At 38.7% G+C, this 27,367-nt stretch overlaps 1 protein-coding gene across 1 annotated transcript; it reads left to right on the top strand.

The window, feature by feature from the left end:
- Positions 1-2,709: 2,709 nt before the first annotated feature.
- On the top strand, positions 2,710-23,008 carry LOC311306302 (uncharacterized protein; the record flags this gene model as incomplete). The annotated part of the gene is made up of 20 exons (XM_084434625.1): positions 2,710-2,749; positions 6,054-6,464; positions 8,845-9,234; positions 9,321-9,392; positions 9,642-10,040; positions 10,167-10,568; positions 10,664-10,753; positions 11,786-12,166; positions 15,311-15,721; positions 16,247-16,639; positions 16,715-16,786; positions 17,528-17,929; positions 18,025-18,057; positions 20,199-20,303; positions 20,421-20,605; positions 20,988-21,151; positions 21,346-21,591; positions 21,786-21,948; positions 22,322-22,424; positions 22,530-23,008. 20 exons carry the CDS (start codon positions 2,710-2,712, stop codon positions 22,631-22,633), a joined length of 4,566 nt encoding a protein of 1,521 aa, XP_084290751.1. The 3' UTR covers positions 22,634-23,008.
- Positions 23,009-27,367: the final 4,359 nt, after the last annotated feature.

Below are 27,367 nucleotides of genomic sequence, written 5' to 3'. Positions count from 1 at the left end.
CAATTCCAGATTTAGGCCTACCTCATTCCACAAGTAAAAACACTAATTTTATTTGATTACATTTTGGGGCTGATTAAAAAGATTCGTTTCTGAATCTCCGCTTTAAACAGCGCTCTGTAGATGCAAAACTTTTTGTTTTGGCATTTCAAAATAGCAAAATAGCAAAAGAATTAAGCAGAACTGATGACTATAAAATGTCCAATTATTGGCTAAGTGGACTATGTTTATACACGCATCATTTTCAGATACAAACTTTATTCAGAAAAACATTTACATGCTTTACAGCTATTGGAATAGTCTTGTTAACATGTAATTGACATTGAAAGATGAAAAAAACTTGAATATTAGTTTCTTTTGGAAATGCTGTTCAATGTTGACACTTGCCATTTGTATTTTTCCAAAATCTGTCTGAATCGCACCCAATATTTCCATTGTTTGGACATGTGCAAAACACAGTATTTGATCTGTACAAGCTAGAAACCATTAACCTCTGAATTAAAGCCTCCAAATTGATTTATACATTTTGAAAAATATTACATAACACTCCCTCTTTATGTCACAGTCCCGTTCCACTTTTCTCTCCCTGAAATTGGCTGTTTCCTCTTCATATGGAATATAAAATGGAATTGTTGAACTTTAATGAGCATTTGAACATATGTTTGTTGCTTTCATTCTAAAACTATTTTCATAGTGGGGTCCAAAAAGGATTAGGTGTTGATAAAATAGCACTAAATAAGGGAAAATTAACCAAAAAAAAAGCAGTCAGCGTATGAAGTCCAGAGAGAGAGACACTGAATCCGTCAAGTGCTTTCATGTCCTCTGCAATGGTAAGTGCTCATTTTATTATGTTTATAAAGCAGCATTTAAAGTCCTGGGCTATGTTTGGAGAATTATACAACTCTTACTATTTCTTCAATATGCACAATAAATACTGCATGTGCAAAGTATGTTTTTTATGTATAGATGGAATATCTTGATAGCTACAGTTTTGAAACTACACTAACTTGCATTGAATATTGTATCCCACAATGCAAAATGCTTTACTTGACTTTCAATGTCCAGTGTAGTTAATTAAATGAATGCAAAATCCCCCCAACTTTGAACCAAGGACAGCTTTTTTTCTGACTGGCATAAAGAAGAGGTAATTAGAAAACTGCAAACATAAATTCTTACATTCTCAAATATTATCTATACCTTTTGTCATATTTGTCATATTAATAGCTTTACTTATCTTCTACCCACAGATGAAGTTTACCCTGTCATTTGTTTCGGTCTTTGCTGACATTCCCATGTCTGGATTTAAAATGGCGAGGTATGTATTTTAATATTGTACACTGAACATGACTGAATTGTAATCTGGTTGATTCACCAGTGACATCTCTGCTGCTCTTAGGAACTGTTGCTCACAAGCCCCCCATCCACATCTACACAAATGTTTCTTCTACACGGCAAAAATGCATTTTCTCTTTAATCTTGTTTACCAGTTAAAATATAAAAAGTTTTGGCATAAAAAAGAAGTGCATAAGATATTAAGACTTATTTTGTTATCTTGTATTGTACTAGACATCTATTTTGTTATTATGCATTGACTTATTTTTGATGTGAAAATGCCTGACCGGAACAAGACAATAGTATGCATGATAGAACATGTCAGAATGACTACAATAAAATTCAACAGTATAGGACACATTAGGCAAATAAGATATTTAGACAAACTTTATTGGTAATTAATGCACTTAAGTAGGATTTAAATCTCAGGAACATGGCCTGATTTTAGGCTGACATGTACATTAGCTATTGTTTTCATTGCATTTTAATATCAGAGCAACCAGTACCCAACAGATCAAAGTGAAAAGTAAACCGATTAAATGGCATGCAAACCATAGTTACACTAACACAACTTAAAAAGAAATGGAAAAACTGGTTTAAGTGATTGTTTAGAGGTTGCTCTTGGTTCCAGTAAAGGTCCACCCACAGTTATAAATAAAGGCACTGCAGTTCAGCATCACTATGTTCAACAGATTCTCCCTGAGTTTGCTTTGCGTTTTTCCTCAGGTAATAGTATGTCTCTCCATTTTATCCCAGTGTATTCTGATCACTCTTTCAGTCATTTGCTTGATAGATCGGATTATTTATTAATAGTCATGAGTCTATTCATATTCTATTTTTAATTATATGTTTTTGACTTATGGAATAGTTGTAGCGAAGGTGTATTTTACATAAAAATGAAAACAAAAAAACAAAAAAACCTTAATATGAACAAGTAAAAACAACAAATGAAGATCCCATGTTATACTGTCAGTCTTGAGATCATAACATTTGGCATTTTGTAAGTCAAAATGTATAACAAAAGTGATGTTGCTGACTTAATTCTCCATGCTTAAGGTATAATATTCTGTCAGTTTGATCACACCAATGTGAAAAAGATCCCTCTCATAGGTCTAGTTTTGTGATAATTATTGTATCTATCTATTTTACATTATTACATTTACATGTCTATTTATTAAAAAAAGTAAATAAATGTATATGAAAAACGTATTTTGAGCGAGAATTGATACGAGAGACATCAAGTTAGCAGTGCAGGACATCGGATGCCAGTATAGGACTTAATTATACAGTTAGTGCAGATTATACAGAACGGTTTTCATTACAGAATGCCACAATGACCATTCAGAAACAAGTTTTGATTTTACAGGTCAGTTCGTCATAATGAGGTTTCTGTGTGTGTCGCTGCTGCTGCTGATTAATGGTGAGTTCAAAAGTGATCACATATTTCTCTCAGAATGACGGATTTAAATAACAGCTGACTAGATGCCATAATTTTAACTCAATATGCTGGGAATTTGTTTTTAACAGGTGAAATAATCAATGGACAAACATCAGGTAAAACAATCACTCTTCAGGTTCAATTCATCATGAAATTTCACCTAACTTTCATCCCAGAAATAGAACAACTAGCAGATTATGGGATGCAAGTTTTTCAACAGACTGGATCATATGCTCTAGTAAGCCGGGGACCCCAGAGTATAACGTAAGAGGGATCCCATGATTGAGTCAAACATCTAGAAATAATTAAGCAAAATAACAGGTATTCCTCAGATACTGTGTTGATACTATTCACGAGTTACGTCGTTGTTCTGGAAATGCTCCTCTGGCTGAGAATCACTGAAGAAAGCAGGTATCCACATTGAAAAGTTTGCTGTATAAACGCAATAAAAAGCATTTCCAAAATTGGGTACTATGAGATGACACTGTTCTACATTAAAAGGACATTTAAAATTGTAAAAGCATTAAAAAATGACTAACAGAGCATAAATAACCCCAAAAGTTTGATTATTTCTGCAGCAATATTATAGATGTGTTTAATCTGGGCTTCTTCGTTTAGGGGTCACACTTGGCTTCTTCGCGGTCTAAAGTGACCGAAGCCTTAAAATGTAACTTTTTTTTTTTTTTTTTTTTTAAGAAAATCAATGTAATATATTTTTGTTTAATAATATTTTTTGATTATTATTTAACATTTTGAAAGGTTTATATGGTACTATTCAATATTTATAAAATTTTTATGAGCTATTTTTTTCCATTATAATTAATATTTTCTTTAAAAAAAAATTTTTTTCAAATTGTTTTTTTCAATAAATTCAACATTTCTTTTTGATTCCCATTAGGAAAGAAAAAATCTAATTACTAAGCAACCACTGAATGGAACAACACAAAATAGATATCATTCTAAAGCTTAGAATCTCAGCTTTTTAATGCATCTAATCACTTTTTTACCACCTAATTTTTACCTAATTTACCACCAAAAGTTTCTGTATTTTTTCGTATTTCCCATTCATTTCCTATGGCGGTCATTTTAGACCGCGAAGGAGCCAAGTGTGACTATTTTTTTTACGACCCTTTAACATATCACCTTAACATTTTGTGTGTTCACATATCTAATACAACAAAAGTCCCATTCCGATGAAGCAAAACAATTTAACTATTCAAAACGTAAAAGTTTTCGGTCATTTTAGACCGAAGAAGCCCAGAGGGTTAATATCACTGTAATGATATATGTCTGTATTATGTAACATATGTTACCTTGATCAAAATTGTTCATTAACTGGAACATTAACTGATAATATTTGTGTGTATATATATATATATGAGTTATTTACATCATTTTGAAAGACAAAATATATTGTATTTATTAAAGGAGAACTCGGTAACGCTAGCGAACTCTAGTCACTTCTTCGCTGATTTTCCCTTTTGTTGTCGCATGTTTTCCCCACGAGCTCCCCCTACAGCTGTGGGGGGGCGTATATTTCACAACACAGTCGTAAAAAACTCACTTGCGGCGGCCTCCTCCCCCTCTCTACCGCTGCTCATGTGCGTTTGTTTTGATCGGAGCAAGCCAACTGTATCGCGTGGAGCTATGTCTACCGAGGTGAGTAATCTGGTAATACATCATACATGTGTGTGTGTTTATGTCGAATTGCCGTAAAGCAATTTGTGTTTCGCGCTCGTTCTCATTCTCGTTCTCGCTTCTCACGAGACTTCCAATTTCTATCTTGCCGGGACGCGATATTTTTTTTCACAGGATGGTAGGGGAAGACTCATGAATATTCATTAGGGAAGTCATCCCTGATTGGTCTTAACCCCAGTGACGGGTAGGTTTAGGGCGGGGTTAGGGGTAGGTCATCAGACCCCCAGTGGCGGGTAGGTTTAGGGGTGGGGTTAGGGGTAGGTCATCAGACCAATCAGGGATGACTTCCCTAATGAATATTCATGAGTCTTCCCCTACCATCCTGTGAAAAAAAATATCGCTGCCGGGACGGTAGTCCCCAAGTTGCAAGGTTGGTTTTCTGCCTGGGAACGCTGGGGGGAGCGGGGAAAGTCACCAATATCACCAGAACAGGTTGTTTAACCATCCAAATGATTTCTAGACAGTTTTATTACGTTAAAAAAGTTACCAAGTTCTCCTTTAACCTGCTTTAGAAACATTCCAGTAAACACAGCTAATAGGGAAGTGAAAAAGTGTCCACTGGCACTGAACGAGCGGAGTGAGCGTTTTCAATTTATTTCTATGGAAGTCCAGCTTTTTGGGATTGACAGCGGACCGGAGAAAGCGTTGAGAGCGGCCGAGAGCGTCAAAAGGTTGGGCTGTTAAAAAAAGATGCTTGACGCAAAGCATCAATTTGTAAACAAAATGTTTTACACACTAAATCCAGCATACACTCTCAATAGAGACACAACCCGAACCTCACAGTGATTGGCTGCCGACCACGTTGTTCGCTTAATATTTGCATAAATCGGCCCAACCTTTTGACGCTCTCGACCACTCTCAACTTTCTCCGGTCCGCTGTCAATCCCACAATGCACTGCGCGAGCGTGAAACTCGACTTCCAATGTAATGAATTGAAAGCGCTCGCTCCGCTCCGTTACATGTTGTATAAAACATATGGTGTTCAATGGGAAATTTAATAGGGAATGTCATATATCACAAATATATTGGATTTTTTTTTTTTTTTTTTATGTATTGAATGTGCAGTAGTTTGCGATCTGGATGGGAGAAAGTGTGAAATATATGATTTTACAATGCTTTATTTTTCCTTTACAATTGACAGTTATTTATTAATTTGTTTATTTTAAGTTTTATTTCGAATTTTTCTTACACTACAGCATCACAATCTTTAATTATCTGAGGATGATCTTGAATGTTGTTCCACTTTTATATATTTTGTTTCATTGGTAAAATAATTGAATTTAAATATTTGAATCTCACAAAATCAAAATTGCAACACTAAGTTTAACATTGTTATTCAAGTGGGTGAAAATAAAGATACATAACACTCAATTATGATCAAGGTGGCAGCTCTTTTTTAATTAGTGAGAGAAGGGTATAAAGAATACACTTCTTGTAGGTTTAGTCAGTTTATCTAATAATCCATTTTCAGTTTACCATCCCAATATCTTCTCTTTCATACAGACACAGATGTTAGATGTTTACCTGTACTCTTGTGTTTGACACCTCAGTGAATGAGTGAATGAGTCTTTTTTCTTTATTCTCTCAGAACCTACAACTGATCCGTGCTATGATTATAACACTCTTGATGAATATTGGAGAGACATACGGCAAAGCTCATATCAGTACTATGGACATGACGACACCCTTGTTGAATGGAGTGGCTGGTATCGGCTGTATCTGAATGGAGAAAGTGCCCAGATGTCTGAGTGGTGTGTGACTGATCTGAGATGTGGTGGTGAAACTGCACTGTATCTCAGCGGTTCTCATCCAACACTTGAGGATGGAGTGGTGACCCGTGAAGTCGTGGGAACTAACGCAGGGTGGTGGTGGGGGTATTCCCGTGAGTGTGGCGCCTACAATTCCACATCCATCCGAGTCAAAGCCTGTCCAGGAGATTATTACGTCTATGAATTGGTCAAACCCATCATATCATCCCCCCAGCCTGTGTACTGTGCAGGTACAATTTTAACCCTTGTCTCTGGGATTTTTGTTATGATTTTTTATTTCACTATAATGAGTAAACACTATATTAGATAATTTAACATACATTTTTTGTTTTATGAAAATAATCATGTTTTAACTAGTTATAATCAGTGGTGTGCAGTCCATTATCTATTATGTATAGTAGGTTTGTTATACAATTACTCAAATTACACATGCCATTTGTTCAATAATTATGTATACTCAGGGGTTAAATTGGGATTTATTATGTGGGGGGGCTCTCCCTAGGGGGGTCCGGGGGTATGCCCCCCCGGGATTTTTTTTTTGAAAAATAAACTATTAAATGGTATTTTCTGGAGAGTTTTGTGCAAAAGAAATGGAGAAATTGAGTCTTACATGATATGTGAAAAACTGCAAGGTTAAGAGCATATTTGCATTGTTGTAGTATCAACAGGTATTAGGACATTTAGCATTTACATTACTGTACATCAGCAGTGGTGGAATGTAACGAAGTACAAATACTTCGTTTCTGTAGGCTTTACTTAAGTAGAATCAATAGTGCATACGTTTGACTTTTACTTCGTTACATTTTGCAGCAATTATTATACTTTCTACTCCACTACATTTCTACAACGTTTCGTTACATTTTCTGATCAGTTTTCCCCCTGCCAAAACAGGGATTGAAAAAAATGTCCTGTTTTCGGTGCTGATGCGGTGGTGACGCGTTCATGTAAGGGTGGCGCTGCCAATGAAGCACCTAAAAGCTGTCACAAAGAACCATCAAAAGTAATGATTATGAATATGTAAAATATAGCAAGGAGACATTTTAATTGTTTATTAATAAACAAGTGTTTTCTGTGTCAGTGCCCTGCATAGATGAAGTTGACGATGCAATCTTCGCAGTAGTAAACTCGCCAGAGAGAAATGCACATTTCATACGGATTAGGCTACACAAGCTAGCGGTCTGTTTTCTTTCGTTTTGAAAAGAAGACCTTCCAAGCTTTCTATAGATATATTTATCAGGTCTGTCAGGCAAGTAGGCTCCCTTATACGCTGAGTTTCGGTTCATTTATGAGACGAGAGTCCAGTTCACTCGCCGGCGCGTCCGTGTCGTGATTAGGCTATCTATTGTCTATATACTATATTTACTTCTTATTTTTGAAATGAAACATTGATTAAAATTAAGATACAATTAATACAAAACGAAATTAATTTTAAAGAAAGGCTTTGTGCTTTCTGTTTGAGGTCTCAGTGAAAGTTTCAAACAGTCTTTTAGTGCCACATTCAGAGCGGTCCCGTCCGTGACATGGTTTTTTCCTCATAAATGCGAACATGAAAAATAAAATAAAATGAATATGTTATGTTCTGTGGAGAGCCAACCCTTCTTCATCCGGAGGGTAGTTACTGTGGTTTGCAGTGTAATTCACAGAATTACAAAAAAATATTTTGCCACCTAAAAGTTAAAGATTTTTTGTGTCACGTCCACGGCATGTGTAGCCTATTTCCCTCATATTAAATATAAAACGCTTGATTACACATTGTATTACCTTGTTATGATATAGTGACCCATACAATGTGCCAAACATTTTTTCCTTACCTTGTTATTCAAGCCAGGGCACTTTTTGTACAACCAACGTTGTGCTGAACTTGACAAAACTGATCTGTTGCTGCAGCGGCGGTCAGTAGCTCGGGTTTTTTTTTTTTTTTTTTTTTTAAGGCAGTAGAAGGTTCTGGAACTTTTGCGCGCTTCCACATCCCGCGCAACTACGGATCTCCCAGGAACATTCATTATTGCTGCGTACATTTATCCATGTCGGAGTTCTGAGTAGTAGCCTACCTAGATGCGCATGGCATGCGCGAGCGGTGCGCGATCATGGTCGACTGACAACGAGATTAAGCAGCTGAACAAGAGTACGGCCGTGTTCCGATTGTTCTCATCTCAGCTCCGCCGAGACAAAATAGACATGCCATTTCAAAATCTTTCATTTATAATCAGAAATATGTTTTCAAAAGCATCACTTTTAACAAATTTTATGTGACATAATTTCCTATAGGCAACTGACTGCAAACGAGCAGGCTTATGTGCCGGGGCTGAGCCCCGGAGAGCCCCGGCCCAATTTAACCACTGTGTATACTGTACATGAACGTATCATAATTTTACTCTACAGTCCTCTTGTGCCTATCTGCAGTCAAGTTTTTGTCTCAGAATAAAACTTATTTTCATATATTTTTTTATATGTAGTCCCTGTTGCTTCTGCAGGCTGCTGTCAGTTCTGTAGACTTGCCTCACTTTGAGCCTGAAAGTACACTACCTCTTAGAATATAATTGCTATAATATAGTTAGAATATAATTGCAAGTTAGTATATAATTAATACTTTTGCAAACTCCATGACAGTTGTTTTCCAAAGCATCAGCAGTGATCCCTGCTACAACTATGAGTCTCTGGATCGTCCCTGGAGAGCCAACAATGAAAGTGGAGATTACATTTGTGATGAACGTTTCTCCTGGAATGGCTGGTACCGGCTTTTCTACTATGGAATGGACATCCGGATGCCAGAGACCTGTGTTAGTACATACACCTGTAACACATACTATAATCTGTGGCTCAATGATCCTCACCCTCAGATAGAGGATGGAGTGGTGACCAGGGAGGTCTGTGGAGGGACTTATTGGGGAGGCTGCTGTGATTACAAGACAAAACCCATCAGAGTGAAAGCGTGTCCAGGCAATTACTATGTCTATGAACTTGTGAATCCAGCATGGGGGTGTGCAGGATACTGTACAGGTACTGTACTTTTCTGATTTATTTAAGTATTTCAAACCTTTTTTTTCTTTTTTTTTTCTGCATGACATGAATTTCCTTCTTTTTAGATGTCAACACTATTTCACAGGCGGTTTCCACTATAAGTCCAGATATATTCACTGGATCCAGCATCACCTTGAGTAAGTTTTAAATAATATATATGAACGAATACATGAGTGTTATTAAAAATTATAATTTTTTTCATATGAAAGATTTGCATTACAGTTTAAATGGAAATGTTTATGCATAAACATTTTTACTATTACACAGTCGCATTGTGTATGAATGGTTTATGAATCTCATGATTATTACAGTGTTTGACTGGTTCGGATTTGCGCTTGTGAAGTTTCTCATAGTAACTTGTTTGTTTTGGTCTCATCATCTCTCAGTAACAGATTATGACCCGTGTAATAACTACAACATACTCGACAACTACTGGAGAAGCACACACAATTACTGGTCTAGTTATGGATACATATCTGATCATGATGACACTCGTGTAGAATGGGATGGCTGGTATCGACTCTTCATTAATGAATCAAGTGCTCAGATGCCTGAGTGGTGTTTTTATTACATGTCATGTGGAGGTTATAGTTCTCTTTGGCTTGGTGACTCTCATCCTCGGCTAGAAGATGGAGTTGTTACTCGTGAAGTTTACGGCTCCCGTAATGATCAGTGCAGTCGCTACAGATCCGACCCGATCCAAGTCAAAGCTTGTCCTGGAAATTATTATGTCTACAAATTTAACAGACCAACTCTTTCAATCCCAGATCCTGTATATTGTGCAGGTACATTAGTTCATCTTTATATTTGATGTGCTTTTCATAAATTGTATTGGTTTGAATTCATATGATCATCTTGAATATATTTAATCTTCAATATATTATGCTCTCTTCCTACTTTTTCCTTAATAGTGCCTTTCTCCACCCCAAGCGTCGACCCCTGCTACAACTATACCAGTCTGGATGAGCCTCGGAGAGCCACAGACAACCCTTACTATAATAACTATAACTACTATAGTATGTGTGATTATAACGTGGAGTGGAATGGCTGGTACAGGATGTTCTACAATGGTGAAAATACTCAGATGTCAGATTCATGTGTAAATCAAGGCATGTGTGGCACTTATGAACCACTGTGGCTCAATGGCTCGCACCCACAGCTGGAAGATGGAGTGGTCACCCGTCAGGTCTGTGTCTCCTCATGGAGTGGCTGCTGTGACTACACATCACACCCTATAAGAGTCAAAGCCTGTCCAGGAAATTACTATGTTTATGAGTTTGTCAAGCCAATATTTTGTAGCGCTTACTGTACTGGTGAGCATTCACTTATACAATCCTCATTCTTTAATTTTTTTTCTGGATTTTGTTTGAAAATTATTGATGTTAATATATAATGTTCCTACTACCAGAAGCCTCAAACCAGTCCATATCATCAGCGTCTACAACAACAGAGACGATCCCATCTATAGAATCCATGACTCCACCAATCACAACCACTGGTAAAGTATTGTCTTGCTTCCTTCATAAACTCTCTTGAGCATCTTTTTGGACATGCATTTTCTCTGAAACATGAATTATTGAATTGTTGAATCATTATTGAATATTGAAATGTTCCTGATTATCACATTAAGCAAATGCATTATAATTTCTACAGAAAAAGAGAAAAAAAAAATATATATCACATTAACAAGAAGTAATACAGCTCACAAATGACTATGCATTTCAGACTCTTAAAATGGAAACAAAGATAGCATTTTTAGGCAAAGTGAAGTACTGAAGTGTTGTAAATAGTGAAAACTAAACCAGTTTCTCAAACACATTTTGTAACACTAAACTTATTTTTTAACCCCAAAACCCTAAAGTTTTTCCAAACCTGTATGAATTTATTTGATCTGTTAAAAAAAAATAAAACAAACAAAAAAAATCATATTTGTAACCAAACAGTTGTGAGGCACCATTGAAAAATAGTATTTTTTTCCCCATAGTATGGACATCAATGGTGACCCAAAACTGTTTGTTAACAGTAAATATCTTATTTTGTAATCAGCAGAAGAAAAAAATGACGCTGATAGTGACGATTCTCTCTGACCAATCAGTGATCTGCAGTTTTAACACGTCACATTTTAGTATCGTACGGCTCGCTTGGAACCTCAAATGAGGTGGTACTAAAAAAAAAAAGGTCTAGGTAGGCCTACTTGGTGTTGTACACAGTGGAAAACCCCCCAAAAGTGAGCCCTACTGAGCCGTACCATGCAGTGGAAAAGCGACATTTGGGCTCAATTTGCAAAGGGACTCAAGTTCAGCTGTTTTTAACACTTGTTTTGTCAGCTAAATGAGTGGAGATGTTCTGAAAGCTCATGACAAATTGTCTTCAGCTTTGAACTTAAAACACAAATGAAACAGGGAGCTTAAGGAAAGATCGTTCTGGAGACAACGTTTTCATAGCTCAACTACTAAAAAAATTTTTTTTATCACATCATCCATTTATTTATTCAGCAAAATGTATATTTGTAATGTTTCCATGACAACAGCTCCCCCTGTTGATCCCTGCTACAACTACAATGTCCTGGATGATTCATGGAGAGCCACCAACAATCAACATTCCTCTCAAATAATGTGTGACACTTGGGTCAGCTGGAACGGCTGGTACCGTCTCTTCATTCAGGGTCAAAGCGTTCAGATGCCAGACACATGTGTTGATGAGTATAGTTGTGGCACTCATGCTCCACTGTGGCTGAACGGAGGACATCCAACAGTTGAGGATGGAGTGGTCACTCGAGATGTCTGCGGTCACTGGTGGAATAACTGCTGCTATTTCCAATCCAATCCCATTAAAGTCAAAGCCTGTCCAGGAGATTATTATGTCTATGAGTTTGTGAGCCCAACTACCTGCAGTTTGGCATACTGTGCAGGTAAATATACATGTGCCCTTTGTTTATGTAAGACATAATTGTTATTTATGTAATATTTATCATTTATTTTAGATTCAAGCAACATAAACACTACCACTACAACCATGGACACTACGACTGGTAATATAATGTATTATGTTACAATCTGGAGGATTATTGTTTGGCATAAGCAGATCAGATCCATGTTGTGTTTGTGATGCATGTAAATAATTTAAAATAATTTACAAAACCAAATAGGCTATTAAATTATGAACTATATTAAAGATGATTCAGCCATAGGCACAATGTCAAAGGTAATCATAGCCATGCTGATATACTGCTGCTATGCTGTATCATATGTATTTAACTAGAATACAAATAGTATGATGGGGTAAATTAAACTGAAAGATGTCTATGACATTACTAATACATTTTCAATACTGTTTTTTTTTTTTTTTTGAGAATTACTGAAGAAAGCAGGTATCCACAAGTCCCACGAGGCTTTGTGCAAATTATTTCTATTTAACTGTAAACAATCAGTGAACATATTGCTGTATAAATGCAATAAAAAGCATTTCCAAAATTGGGTACTATGAGATGACACTGTTCTACATTAAAAGGACATTTAAAATTGTAAAAGCATTAACAAATGACTAACAGACCATAAATAACCTGAAAAGCTCAATTATTTCCGCAGCAATATTACAGACGTGTTAAATATCACTGTAGTGATATATGTCTGTATTATGTAACATATGTTGCCTTGATCAAAATTGTTCATTAACTGGAACACTGATAATATTTCAAAGTGATTTACATTATTTTGACAGACATTAATTGTATTTATTAACCTGCTTTAGAAACATTCCAGTAAACACAACTAATAGAGATTAGAAGTGAAAAAGGGAGACAATTACATTTTAAAGCATCCATGTGAAAACAAACCTGGAAAAAGAAGTGAGGATTTAGGGAGGAAAACGAGAGATTCTTAGTGCATTCCAGTGAATTATCCATGTGATAAATCGTAAATTAAATGGAGAGAGCAGACCACAAATGTGCAGGATATGTTGTATTTTTTCATACTGTTACAGCGGAATACAAAGAAAAAAGAAAATAATCAGGAGAATACAGTGACTGAAAAGAGCTTTTGTCATAAATATTCTTGTTATACTGTAACAAACGGCCTAATCGGATGAGTAACATGAGCTAAAACTGGGGTCAGATTAAACAGAGAGTTTTGGAAGCGTTTTAAAAGATGAGACGACAACAGAAATAAAGTGAATAAATTAAGTGTATTTACAATTTCGACAAGGAACTTAAAACAACATAATACAACTAGAAGCCTTAGGCTGTTAAAAGCATAGAGTCCATTGGTTTCATACCATAAAACAGTCCTTAAGAGTCCTCGCGCGTGCTGTAAGTGTCCACCGGTGTATATACAATCCAACTGTAGTGATAATCCAATGAAAAGTGATGGGTTTGCTGGAATGTTAACTTAAGTCCTTAAAAGAAACTCCTCGATCCAGCTTTGGTCGTCTTGACAGAGCCCTCATTTCTTTGCCATGCTGCTTCCTTTATGCTGGCTATTTCCTGTTTCCTGTCATGTGATCAGTCACATGACAGGCAGACCCAGTATGGTTTACACACATTAAAACAGATAAGAGGAATAAAATGGACAAAAATGACTAAGACAACATGTAAACCTATTAAAGCTCTAATATGCATATAATCATCATAATATATAGAGTGGTTAAAACGTGTCATGTGTGACAGTGTCACAATACCACGTCACATTAAAATACCAAGCGTTACGTTATTCTCCTGATGTCTGAAAATAGAACATGAAGAAAATTGTACAGCTCATTCAGTCAAATTGACAGATAAATATTATTCGTAGCTCAACCTTATAATGTGTTTCAGTCTTTTTGAACTTCCCCGAACCTGAAGTGGCTCCCACAATCTAAAACGCAGTAGACTCGATAGGAAAAAGGTGGATATATGCTATGCTTGTAGATAATGAGATAATCAGAGGTAATGATGACCAGATGAAATGGGCAGAGTAACAGGTGGGATGATCAATGATAGACAGCAGAACAGTAACACCAGACTTAAACAGAAACACAGGATATTATAGTAGACCTGACAGCATACTGTGTATTTAAAATTTGAAAGAAAATTACATTATTTATGAGTGTGCACTAATATTAAAACACCATTTTTAATAAGCTACTGTATTTCATTGTTTCAAAGGGATAAAATAATGTATTGTTTTAACTTACAAAAAGATTATGCATTTGAAGCTTAAAGCAGATATTTTTATCCAGACTGACTTTTACACATAGTACTTTTAATAAAATGTATTACTTTTAGAAATGAAATGCCTCCTGTAGAAAAACAGTGGGTTACACTTTATTTGACAGTGTCCTTGTTACACGTTACATGTAGTTACTGTAGTAATAACTATAAATTATGTAAGGGTTAATGCCCGACGAGGTGTCCATTGTCAGGTATTAATGGACGACGGCGAGGCGTGAACCGTCCGACGCTCAGCAGTTGCCTCCGCCGAAGTCCATTAATACCTGACACTGGACACCTCGAAGGGCATTAACCCGCTTATACCATGGTCACTTGCCAAATAACACATTTTTAAAACATTAGTTTATATTTTAATTAGTTTTATAATCGAAATCTAAAGTTTTTACAAACAATAACTTGGTTTCGGAGATATTTATAGTCCGCTCAGCTCTTTATTTAAAACGTTTCATACAGTACAGCATCACAATCTGTAATTATCTGAGGATGATCTTGAGTGTTGCACTTTTATATATTTTGTTTCAATGGGAAAATAATTGTATTTAAATATTTGAATCTCACATTTGTCATCAAAGTTCCAACACTAAGTTCAACATTGTTATTCAAGTGGGTGAAAATAAAGATACAGTTCCTTAACACTCAATTATGATCAAGGTGGCAGCTCTTTTTTAATTAGTGAGAGAAGGGTTTAAAGGATACACTTGTTGTAGGTTTAGTCAGTTTATCTAATAATCCATTTTCAGTTTACCATCCCAATATCTTCTCTTTCATACAGACACAGATGTTAGATGTTTACCTGTACTCTTGTGTTTGACACATCAGTGAATGAGTCTTTTTTCTTTATTCTCTCAGAACCTACAACTGATCCTTGCTATGATTATAACACTCTTGATGAATCCTGGAGAGACATACGGCAAAACCCATATCAGTATTATGGCTATGATGACACCCTTGTTGAATGGAGAGGCTGGTATCGGCTGTATCTGAATGGAGAAAGTGCCCAGATGTCTGAGTGGTGTGTGACTGATGTGAGATGTGGTGGTCAAACTGGACTGTATCTCAGCGGTTCTCATCCAACACTTGAGGATGGAGTGGAGACCTGTGAAGTCGTGGGAACTAATGGATGGTGGTGGTGGGAGTATTCCAATCAGTGTGGCGCCTACAGTTCCACATCCATCCGAGTCAAAGCCTGTCCAGGAGATTATTACGTCTATGAATTTGTCAGACCCATCATATCATCCCCCCAGCCTGTGTACTGTGCAGGTACCATTTTAACCCTTGTCTCTGGGATTTTTGTTATGATTTTTTATTTCACTATAATGAGTAAACACTCTATATATTAGATCATTTAACATAATTTTTTGTTTTATGAAAATAATCATGTTTTAACTAGTTATAATCAGTGGTGTGCAGTCCATTATCTATTCTGTATAGTAGGTTATGTTACAGATCAGTAGCACCTACATCTCTTTGTTACACAATTACTCAAATTACACATTATGCCATTTGTTCAATAATTAATATGTATACTGTACATGAACGTATCAATTTTACTCTACAGTCCTCTTGTGCCTATCTGCAGTCAAGTTTTTGTCTCATAAAAAATATATGAAAATAAGTTTTATTCTATGTAGTCCCTGTTGCTTCTGCAGGCTGCTGTCAGTTCTGTAGACTTGCCTCACTTTGAGCCTGAAAGTACACTACCTCTTAGAATATAATTGCTATAATATAGTTAGAATATAATTGCAAGTTAGTATATAATTAATACTTTTGCAAACTCCATGACAGTTGCTTTCCAAAGCATCAGCAGTGATCCCTGCTACAACTATGAGTCTCTGGATCGTCCCTGGAGAGCCAACAATGAAAGTGGAGATTACATTTGTGATGAACGTTTCTCCTGGAATGGCTGGTACCGGCTTTTCTACTATGGAATGGACATCCGGATGTCAGAGACCTGTGTTAGTTCATACACCTGTAACACATACATCAATCTGTGGCTCAGTGATCCTCACCCTCAGATAGAGGATGGAGTGGTGACCAGGGAGGTCTGTGGAGGGACTAATTGGGGAAGCTGCTGTGATTACAAGACAAAACCCATCAGAGTGAAAGCGTGTCCAGGCAATTACTATGTCTATGAACTTGTGAATCCACAATTCTGGTGGTGTTCAGGATACTGCACAGGTACTGTTTTTTCCACTTTTAACAGTCTTTCGTATACCATGATTTCAGTCATGTCTTGAATTTCCTTCTTTTTAGATGTCAACACTATTTCACAGACAGTGTCCACTGTAAGTCCAGATTTATTCACTGGATCCAGCATCACCTTGAGTAAGTTGTTACGAATGATGCATATGAACAAGATCTGTAATTTATTGTTTTGGTTTTTGCAATGATTGTTCTGCATTGTTGTTTAAATTGCATCATTATTATACAGTCATGTTGTGTATGAATTATTTGTGAAATGTACTGTGTTTGACCAGTTCAGATTTAAATTTATGTAGATCCTTATTGAGATTTAACTTGTTTGTTTTGGTCTCATCATCTCTCAGTAACAGATTATGACCCGTGCAATAACTACAACATACTCGACAACTACTGGAGAAGCACACACAATTACTGGTCTAGTTATGGATTCATATCTGATCATGATGACACTCGTGTAGAATGGGATGGCTGGTATCGACTCTTCATTAATGGATCAAGTGCTCAGATGCCTGAGTGGTGTTTTAATTACATGTCATGTGGAGGTTATAGTTCTCTGTGGCTTGGTGACTCTCATCCTCGGCTAGAAGATGGAGTTGTTACTCGTGAAGTTTACGGCTCCCGTGATTATCAGTGCAGTCGCTACAGATCCGACCCGATCCAAGTCAAAGCTTGTCCTGAAAATTATTATGTCTACAAACTTACCAGACCAACTCTTTCAATCCCAGATCCTGTATATTGTGCAGGTAAATTCATTATTCTTCATATTTGACCTGATTATGAATTCTGTTGTTGGCTTTCAAATGACAGACCTTTTAAATATAAATACATCATAAATTAATTAAATCTTTACATTTTTTGTAATAGTATCTTTTAGCACCATAAGTGTCGACCCCTGCCTCAACTATACCAGTCTGGATGAGCCTTGGAGAGCCACAGACAACTCTTACTATAATAACTATTACTACTATAGTATGTGTGATTATAATGTGGAGTGGAATGGCTGGTACAGGATGTTCTACAATGGTAAAAATACTCAGATGCCAGAATCATGTGTAAATCAGTACATGTGTGGCACTTATTCCCCACTGTCGCTCAACGGCTCGCACCCACAGCTGGAAGATGGAGTGGTCACCCGTCAGGTCTGTGTCTCCTCATGGAACAGCTGCTGTGACTACACATCCCACCCTATAAGAGTCAAAGCCTGTCCAGGAAATTACTATGTTTATGAGTTTGTCAAGCCAATGTTTTGCGGAGCTTACTGTGCAGGTAAATAAATTCAGCCATGTATAGGCTTTGTTCATTAACTTTTTGCAATTAATTTTGGAAATGGGTGACATTAACATAAATCTTTCTCATATCAGATGTCAGAGGCCTTAATGAGACATCATCCACTGGTAAAGTACTGTACTGTTTCCCTAATATTCTAAGAGAGTCCTTGTGTACACTACTGTATAAAAGGAAATATTAGTCGGATTTCTTTTTAAATGCTTTCTTTTGGAAGTAGTCTCTTATGCTCACCAAGGCAGCATTTATCTGATGAAAAAAAAGTAAAAAAAAAAGCAGTGAATGTATTTTTACATGAATCTCTTTACATAAATATTTTTTTCTACTTAAAAACTATAATTTCGTTATTTTACTAACCCAACTAATTAATCATCTGGCTGAAATGAACAAGGCCCCTTAAGTTAAGGAAAAGGTTGTGGGTGGGCTTACGTTTCCATGACACGCGGGACAACAACGGGACGGTTGGGTTTAGGAAAAGAAGAACGGGATGGTTGGGTTTAGGAAAAGAAGAACGGGATGGTTGGGTTTAATAAAAGAACAATGGGATGGTTGGGTTTAGGAAAAAAAGAGCGGGATGGTTGGGTTTAGGAAAAGAAGAATAGGATAGTTGGGTTTAGGAAAAGAAGAACAATGGGACGGTTGGGTTTAGGAAAAGAAGAACGGGATGGTTGGGTTTAGGAAAAGAAGAATGGGACGGTTGGGTTTAGTAAAAGAACAATGGGATGGTTGGGTTTAGGAAAAGAATAACGGGATGGTTGGGTTTAGGAAAAGAAGAACGGGATGGTTGGGTTTAGGAAAAGAAGAACGGGATGGTTGGGTTTAGGAAAAGAAGAACGGGACGGTTGGGTTTAGTAAAAGAACAATGGGATGGTTGGGTTTAGGAAAAGAATAACGGGATGGTTGGGTTTAGGAAAAGAAGAACGGGATGGTTGGGTTTAGGAAAAGAAGAACGGGATGGTTGGGTTTAGGAAAAGAAGAACGGGACGGTTGGGTTTAGGAAAAGAAGAACGGGACTGTTGGGTTTAGTAAAAGAACAAAGGGATGGTTGGGTTTAGGAAAAGAAGAACGGGATGGTTGGGTTTAGGAAAAGAAGAATGGGATGGTTGGGTTTAAGAAAAGAAGAACGGGATGGTTGGGTTTAGGAAAAGAAGAATGGGACGGTTGGGTTTAGGAAAAGAAGAACGGGATGGTTGGGTTTAGGAAAAGAAGAATGGGACGGTTGGGTTTAGGAAAAGAAGAACGGGACGGTTTGGTTTAGTAAAAGAACAATGGGATGGTTGGGTTTAGGAAAAGAAGAACGGGATGGTTGGGTTTAGGAAAAGAAGAACGGGATGGTTGGGTTTAGTAAAAGAACAATGGGACGGTTGGGTTTAGGAAAAAAAGAACGGGATGTTTGGTTTTAGGAAACTTGACACGCGGGACATGATCTGAGTGAAAGTCCTATGTTTGACCCATCCACCACCCCGACCAACCGGATTTTCTGCCTTTCATACTACTCGCTACCGTAGTCGTGTGTGTATATATATATATATATATGTGTATATGTGTATATGTGTATATATATATATATATATATATATATATATATATATACTGTATATGTATATATATATGTATATAGATATATGTAATATCGATCTAGCTTACTGCGATGTGCAACATGTTTCTCATACCAGCCACCAAAGTCAACACAGTAACGATATAGCAACTTTCAACACACTCAAATGTATTTTTAGTGGAAACGGTGACATTTTTTTGAGGGTTCTTTAATGTATAGAAAAACAGCATTTATTTGAAACATTAATATTTTGTTACATGCCTCTTTACTGTTGCTTTTGATCAATTTAATGCATCCTTGCTGAATAACTTCAAATAAAAAAAAATCCTACCTAAAAACATACAGTACTTTTGAACAGTAGTGTATACTTTTTTGACATGTATTTTTATTTCACAAAGTAATTCTTAATATTTCCACCCAGTTCATCACACTTTTACACAAGAGTGTAGTCAAATAATTACTGAATTAATTTAATAAAGATGAGTAAGAAACAGACCTGCAAAATCATATTAGCATACATGTTTTCTGCTCATTTATAAACATGAATTGGCATTCTTTGACTCTTTATATTTTTAAGGAATAAACCAACGTCAAGAGGGTTTACTGGTCATATTTGTACATAATACAGAATATTTGGTTGATGGCCCCTGCTTCTTTCCTTTGTTTTGTCCATTTTATGTTTTCCTCATTTAGACCCCTGTGCCCAACTCAACTGCACAGAGAATGAATGGTGTGGAGAGAAAAACGGCGTCTATGGATGTTTATGTTACGAGAACCAGACCCGTCCAGATTCTTTTGGTGAAACTCATTCTACAAAAAAAAAAAAAAAAAAAAAAACCCCTGTAATTATTTAGTTGTTGTTGTTATTATTATTATTAATAATTCTGACCATCTTTTGGCTGTTTTCTCTCTCAGAGTTCTCAGAAACCTGTGAAAGCAGCTCTGGCTCCATGTCTGTGTCTCGCTGTCAGCTCTTTGAGGCTGGTTTTCCAGCTGATGTCTTACACCTCAATGATCCCAGCTGCAAAGGAACGGTCCGGAATGGCAGAGTGGAATTCCATTTTGATAATGATGAACACATCTGTGGCACAAATCTTCTGGTAGGTTTAACTATGTATCAGTTATTCAAAAACACCATCCAATTATTTGTATTGCCTGATGGAACCAACAGAGTTTGACCACTTGGGGAATCTCTATGAGACTTTGAGAAGTGTGTATGGAGGCTTGAAAGGGAACTGAAGAATCTGTAACAAACCAAGGGAAGGGCCCAAACAGACCTCCATAAAGAGAGATTCAGTGGGGAAAGATGCACAACACCCTGCTATGAAAGAGTTTGGAACATTTGCCCACATTCTCCACCATTAATATGTAACCCAACAATATTTCTCTTGACTGAGGGAAATTTTGGCTTAGTTTCTGCTGTTGCAATACCTTGAATTCATTTTAGGCTAAATTACAAAATTTTACATTTGTTGTCCACAGGCTAACAGCACCCACTTCATCTATGATAACTTTATTCTGGGGAAACCGAGGTCAGAGGGTGGAAGTCTCATTAGCAGAGAGAAAATCCTGAAGCTTTCTTTCAGCTGTGTTTATCCTCAATCACAAACACTTTCCATGAATGTGGAAATCAACCCACTGGAGAGGTGGGAATCTTTTAAGCAGGAAAAACTAATGCACAGTATAAAAATGCAAATATATTCTAAGAATAGATTCTAAGAAATGTGTTATGCTCTTGAAATATTTACATTTCTAAATTGAGTTGAGGCAAATACAAAAATGTACATGATTTAACTTTATTGTATTTTTTTTTTTTTTTTTTTTGGGAACAATTCGATAGTATTGTGCACAAGACTCTTCCCGCTGGTGAAGGCAGATATCAGGTCCGGATGATTCCATATCAGGATGATGAGTTTACCCGGCCCTTCACTGGTCGTGTGGATGCAGAGCTCGACCAGGAGATGCATGTGGAAGTTCGTGTTGAGGGGGTCGACAGCCGCCAGTTTGCCCTGGTGATGGACACGTGTTGGGCTACACCTGTGAATGATCCTGATTACAGCCTCCGCTGGGATCTCATCCTTTCAGAGTAAAGCAGGGCTTCTTTCTATTTTTTTAAGCCTTTAGCTTTTACTCAATGTAACATTTGAATAAATAATCATTTAACTTTTAGCATTGCCTTGCTTACATGCTTTGTCTTTCAGTATTTCAGAACTAAAGCATGAGATCATTTGAAACAGTTAATACAAAAGTGAAAGAATTTGTCATTATCGATATTCTCAGTTGTCCCAATCCACATGACGACACAGTGAAGCTGCTGCAGAACGGCGTCTCGACATCCAGCCGTTTCTCCTTCAGGATGTTTATCTTCACTGCAAACTCCACTAAGCTTTACCTGCACTGTACTGTTCACCTTTGCCTTCTGTCAAGCAATCGCTGCTCAACGGTGAGTTTACAAAACCTGTCATAATGGGACTGAATTATTCACGCTGATATTAAATGTAACTGATCAATTTAAATATAAATGGGCAAGTCAAAAACACGGTTTGAAAGATGGATTCATGATGTGCTCCTTTCATTATTAAAAATGTTAATTGTGGACAAAAAAAGTTATATAGTGTGGCTTTAAATTCAGTGTTAGAACTTTATCAAATGCTTCTGTGTCAGTATGTAAGGCTGCTAAAATACTTGTTTTGGCTGTCCACTGCTTAACACTCCTTGTGCACTCCTTTCACAAAGACAATGGTGATGAACTGTGATTATATCAATGATATTTAACAGGGATTCACACAGCTGGATTTTGCTCTTTTCTCTATTAGGACTGTGCCTCTGGACACCAGCGGAGAGAGGGCAGGTCTCTGGACTTCCATGACAGTGCTTCCATATCCATGGGTCCTCTGGTGTTGTCTGCAGGGAACACAGGTGAACATTTCATTTATTTTAATAATTTGTAAATAAAGGTTTCTGATTATTTCTGTCATGAATACATTATATTTCACTGCATTTCATTATATCCCCTGTTCACAGATAAGTGGGTCCCAGAACAAGTGAAGGTATCTGAGGCTTCTTGTCTGTGTGGTTCTCTGATGCTGATACTTGTTCCTCTGATGAGTGTCCTGACACACTTTTAGTTTAGTAGCACAACTTTTTACATGCATTTTGTCTAATGCCATTTTAATGAATGTAACATTGATGTCATACTGGTTTTGGGTTTCTATTTTTTTCTCATCTCATGTAGTCTTTGTCTAGAATAAAAAAAAATCATTATTTAATCATTTACATGAATTGTTATATACTATATCTTTTACTACGGTAACGAAGACAATCAGATTCATGTTTATTCAAAAGCATTAAAAGGATCATTTCTGTTTTCCGCTTCCTTTCAGTTCTTTTGTTTAAAAAAATGAATACGTTTATGTTGCAGCTCAAGGAATTATTTCTATAACAGGCTTTCAGTAATAGAAAGATGATCTTGTTCATGAACAAGATGAATACATGAATGCATCAATAACCTCCCTTTCATTGTTGATAATAGCAAACTGAATTGTGTAACTGGATCAAACAGGATGTAAAGTTTTAGAGTAACAGAGGTTTGATTTAGAAAGGGGAAAAAAATACATTTAATTTAACTGAAACAATATTCCCACTCTGGGTTTTAGGCTTCATCGCAATAGTAACTTGTTTTAGTAATAGTAACTTGTTCAAGAGCCAACCTGTTTTAGAGAAGGTTATGTTCTGTGGACGAGACGTCAACCTAACATTGGACCAGTCAGCTTTGAGCAAAGTGACACATGCCTGACGCAATAAAGTCACTTCCACCGTTTCACAGATTTTAAGACAATATCATCTGGCTTTTAGTAATGAATTATTTAAATTATTTTATATTATTTATGTAATTATTACACGCTTAATCCATTACACATGAGCAATTTTATTTCAACAAGTAATATTAAGCATTTAGTTTAAATGTGTATACAGATAATATGTAATATAAATACGCGTTCATAATCAATACATAGAGCTTTATAAATGACTACATGTGAGCTTACATGTTCAAATCTCTCTATATATTATCTACTTGATAACTTTCACTTGCACTGATATAACAAGATATTTTCTTCTTGTTATGTAAATGCATTTACAGTATATAATTCCTATTCTTCAATGTCTTAATCTTTGGGAGAAGAGAAAATTTAATGGCACATAATGTTTCAAGGCTTGTGACTGTTCTCTTACGAGAGTCCTCTCGTACTGCGTTTTTGTAAAAACGCTACGGGAAAAGTCTCTTTTCACGAAATACTGAAGCAAAAAATTATCCTTAATTTTCATAAATGTAAAACGCGTTGCGGCAGTGCTTAGCTATGGCGAGACGGCTTGCTCGCTCATTGGCTGCTCTGCAGCAACTGCATAAGCCTATCGAGCGAGGCCTGAGGTGACGTCAGGCCAATGAGGACGCTTCGCGCCCTCCTAGCCATTTCCCGCCGAGACGGGTGTGGCTAACCTCTATATAAGGAGCTCGAGAAGGCTGATTCACTTGATTTTTATCTCTTCAGCGAAGCGCACGCATCGCTGGATCACTGATCACGGAAGCAAGCGTCGTTCGAAGCAAGCACTTCAGCGGGACGAGCCCTCGAAGCCGCTGGCCAACGCCGCCTTCTACAGGCAGCCGTACCTGCTGCGCTTTCCGACGCCTATATCCTTTATTGCTATTGCTCTGTTTTCTGTGTGTGTGTGTGTGTTCGCTGCAACACTCACCCCTAAAAGAGCTGCGTCTTTTTCAAGACGCCTTCTCAGGCAGCGCTCGCGCTCGCTCCGAGCCAATTGCCTACGGTGACTCTGAGGACTCGCCAGGCATCCTTTCCGAGGCTGCCCTTCCTGGAAGCGGACGGCGGGATTAGTTTTTCTTTACGTTACAAGAAAAGCTACCCTGCCTCTGCACGCGTCATTCACCGGCGAAGGAAAAAAGAGTGTTCTTAGTCCCACCGTTGGTCGGTCTGAACTCTTTTCTCTCACATTTCTCAGTTCCCTGTTCGGCGACTGGAAATATTATTGCAGAAAGTGAGTCTGTTACACGCTTGCCTGCCAGCAAACGCCGAAGAATACATGTTGACGCCGCTTTCAAAGCCTGTATCCCCCTGTGGCTCAGTGGTGGAATTATAGTGTCTCCATGCGGGAGACCGGGGTTCGGATCCCGGTCTAGCGGCATATATATTTATGCCGCCAATGCTTTGCTCTGTAAGTCCCCTGAAGGCGACTGCAGAGATGCATTTTGCAGCCAGCGAGCGCGTAGTACCCGCTTGCCTACAACCGAACACCGTTTCTACGGTTCCCGCGCGTCACTGGCGAAAGAGAATGGAGTGTTTTCAGCCCCGCTGAATCTGGGCGATTTCCACTCTTCTCACATTTGCAGGCGTTCTGAAAATGCAAATCACTCTGTCTGTTCCCCGAGAGGCAACTGCAGACGTGTTTTTTGCTGCCCACGAGTACGTGGTACAGGCCTGCAAGCAAACGCCAGTGTGGATATACTCGCGCTGACTTTGTCTATGCATCTTCACTGTGGTCCAGTGGTAGATTGTTAGACTTGCGCGCGGGCGATCGGAGGTTCGAACCCCAGGCCGGCCGGCAGAAAATATTTATGCCGCCGAATGCAAATCACTCTGTTTGTTCCCCGAGAGGCAACTGCAGACGTGTTTTTTGCTGGCCACGAGCACGTGGTACATGCCGTCTATGTATCTTCACTGTGGTCCAGTGGTAGATTCTTAGACTTGCACGCGGGCGATCGGAGGTTCGAACCCCAGGCTGGCCGGCAGAAAATATATATGCCGCCGAATGCAAATCACTCTGTTTGTTCCCCGAGAGGCAACTGCAGACGTGTTTTTTTTTTTTTTGCTGCCCACAAGCACGTGGTACATGCCTGACAAGCAAACGCCAGTGCGGATAATACTCGCGCTGACTTTGTCAATGTACCTTCACTGTGGTCCAGTGGTAGATTCTTAGACCTGCGCGCGGGGGGTCGGAGGTTCGAACCCCAGGCCGGCCGGCAGAAAATATTTATGCCGCCGAATGCAAATCACTCTGTTTGTTCCCTGAGAGGCAACTGCAGACGTGTTTTTTGCTGCCCACGAGCACGGCCGATGATGCTATATGTGTAGAGAAGATGCCCACTGCTAGTGCCCATCCCTACACACTAGCACAGCCCTTCACACAGGGCCCGCGCTCATATATTCGACTCGGGTCGATCACGCACGCAACATAGTGAACGTGCCCACTGCCTAGTGCCCACAAACACTATGTTCTGCATGCCTTGTGGTTTCTGTAAAGACGAAACCTGTGTGCATTCACTCTGCTCAGACAGACAGTGCACTCATTGCAGTAACTGTTCCCGCTCTCCCGCGCCCACACTTACTCACTGGTGTCCCGGCCACGGCCGATGGTGCTATAAATGTAGTGTCGATGCCCACTCCTCAGTGCCCATCCCTACACATAAGCACAGCCCTACACTTAGGGCTCGCGCACATAAAATCGACTCAGATCGATTGCGCTTCAAATGTAGTGAAAGTGCCCACTTCCCAGTGCCCACATACACTATGTCTCACAGACCACAGGCTCTCTGTAAAAACGAGACCTGTGTGCGCTCGCTCTGCTCAGGCAGACAGCGCGTCCAAAGCAGTGAATGTGCTCGCGTCCCGCCCACATTTACCAGCAGACATGAGTCCCGCGAAACTCGCTCAGCCCTCCCTCACTCAGTTAAGCACTGTAGTAAGGTCGAGGACGAGCGCTCTGCCCGCTGTAATAAGCGCGCCCCCCGCCTCGAATGCCACAGGCATAACGCCTATGTTATCGCACCCCGAAGCACCTCTGTCACACGAACAGAGCGTGCTTCGCATCCAGCCCTTAGCCAGCCATGCAGTAGCATGGGCAGCGCTCCCAGGGGTTTCGGACTGGGTGCTAGGCATTATAAAGAGAGGCTTCTCGCTACAGTTTTGTCGACGCCCCCCCGCTTCACAGCGCGCGTCGAAACTTCGGCGAATTTAGAAGTAGCACACCTACTTCGCGCCGAAATATCAAAACTGATAAGCAAAGGGGCGATAGAGCATGTACCCCTAGCTCAAAGCAAAGGGGGGCTATACAGCAGATACTTTCTAGTCCCCAAAAAGAACGGTGGTATCAGACCCATACTGGATCTAAGACGGCTGAACAAAGCATTAGTGAAACGCAGTTTCAAAATGCTCACGACCAGGAAAATCCTCGCGCATGTTCGCCGAGGAGACTGGTTCATGTCGATAGATCTGAAGGACGCGTATTTTCAAATACAAATAGCGTCACATCACAGGCAATACTTGAGATTCGCCTTCGAGGGTCAGACATACCAGTATACAGTCCTGCCGTTCGGCTTGTCCCTGGCACCTCGTACATTTACGAAGTGCATGGACGCAGCGCTCGCTCCTCTCAGACTCAGAGGCATGCGAGTGCTGAACTATTTGGACGACTGGCTGATCCTAGCTCAATCACGATCACAGCTCGTGGAGCACAGAACCATTTTACTCGATCACCTCGAGAATCTTGGTATCACAGTCAATTGGACGAAGAGTTCACTGAACCCCAGTCAAACGATTTCGTTTCTGGGTACCATTCTGGACTCACAGTCTATGACAGCGCGGCTGTCGCCACAGCGCGTGCTGCACATTCAGCGCGCAGCGAGATCTTTCCGCTGCGGCGCGACTACCCCGCTCAGGACGTTTCAGAGGATGCTAGGTCTCATGGCCTCAGCATCACCGATTCTTCAGCTGGGCTTGCTCCGCATGCGCCCTCTGCAGTTCTGGTTGAAAGCGCGAGTTCCGCGCGGAGCGTGGGTGTCCGGCCGG

The sequence above is a fragment of the Rutilus rutilus genome (assembly GCF_951802725.1).
Source record: "Rutilus rutilus genome assembly, chromosome: 16".
Lineage (NCBI taxonomy): Eukaryota > Metazoa > Chordata > Actinopteri > Cypriniformes > Leuciscidae > Rutilus > Rutilus rutilus.
This window is presented reverse-complemented; position numbering and strand designations above follow the sequence as displayed.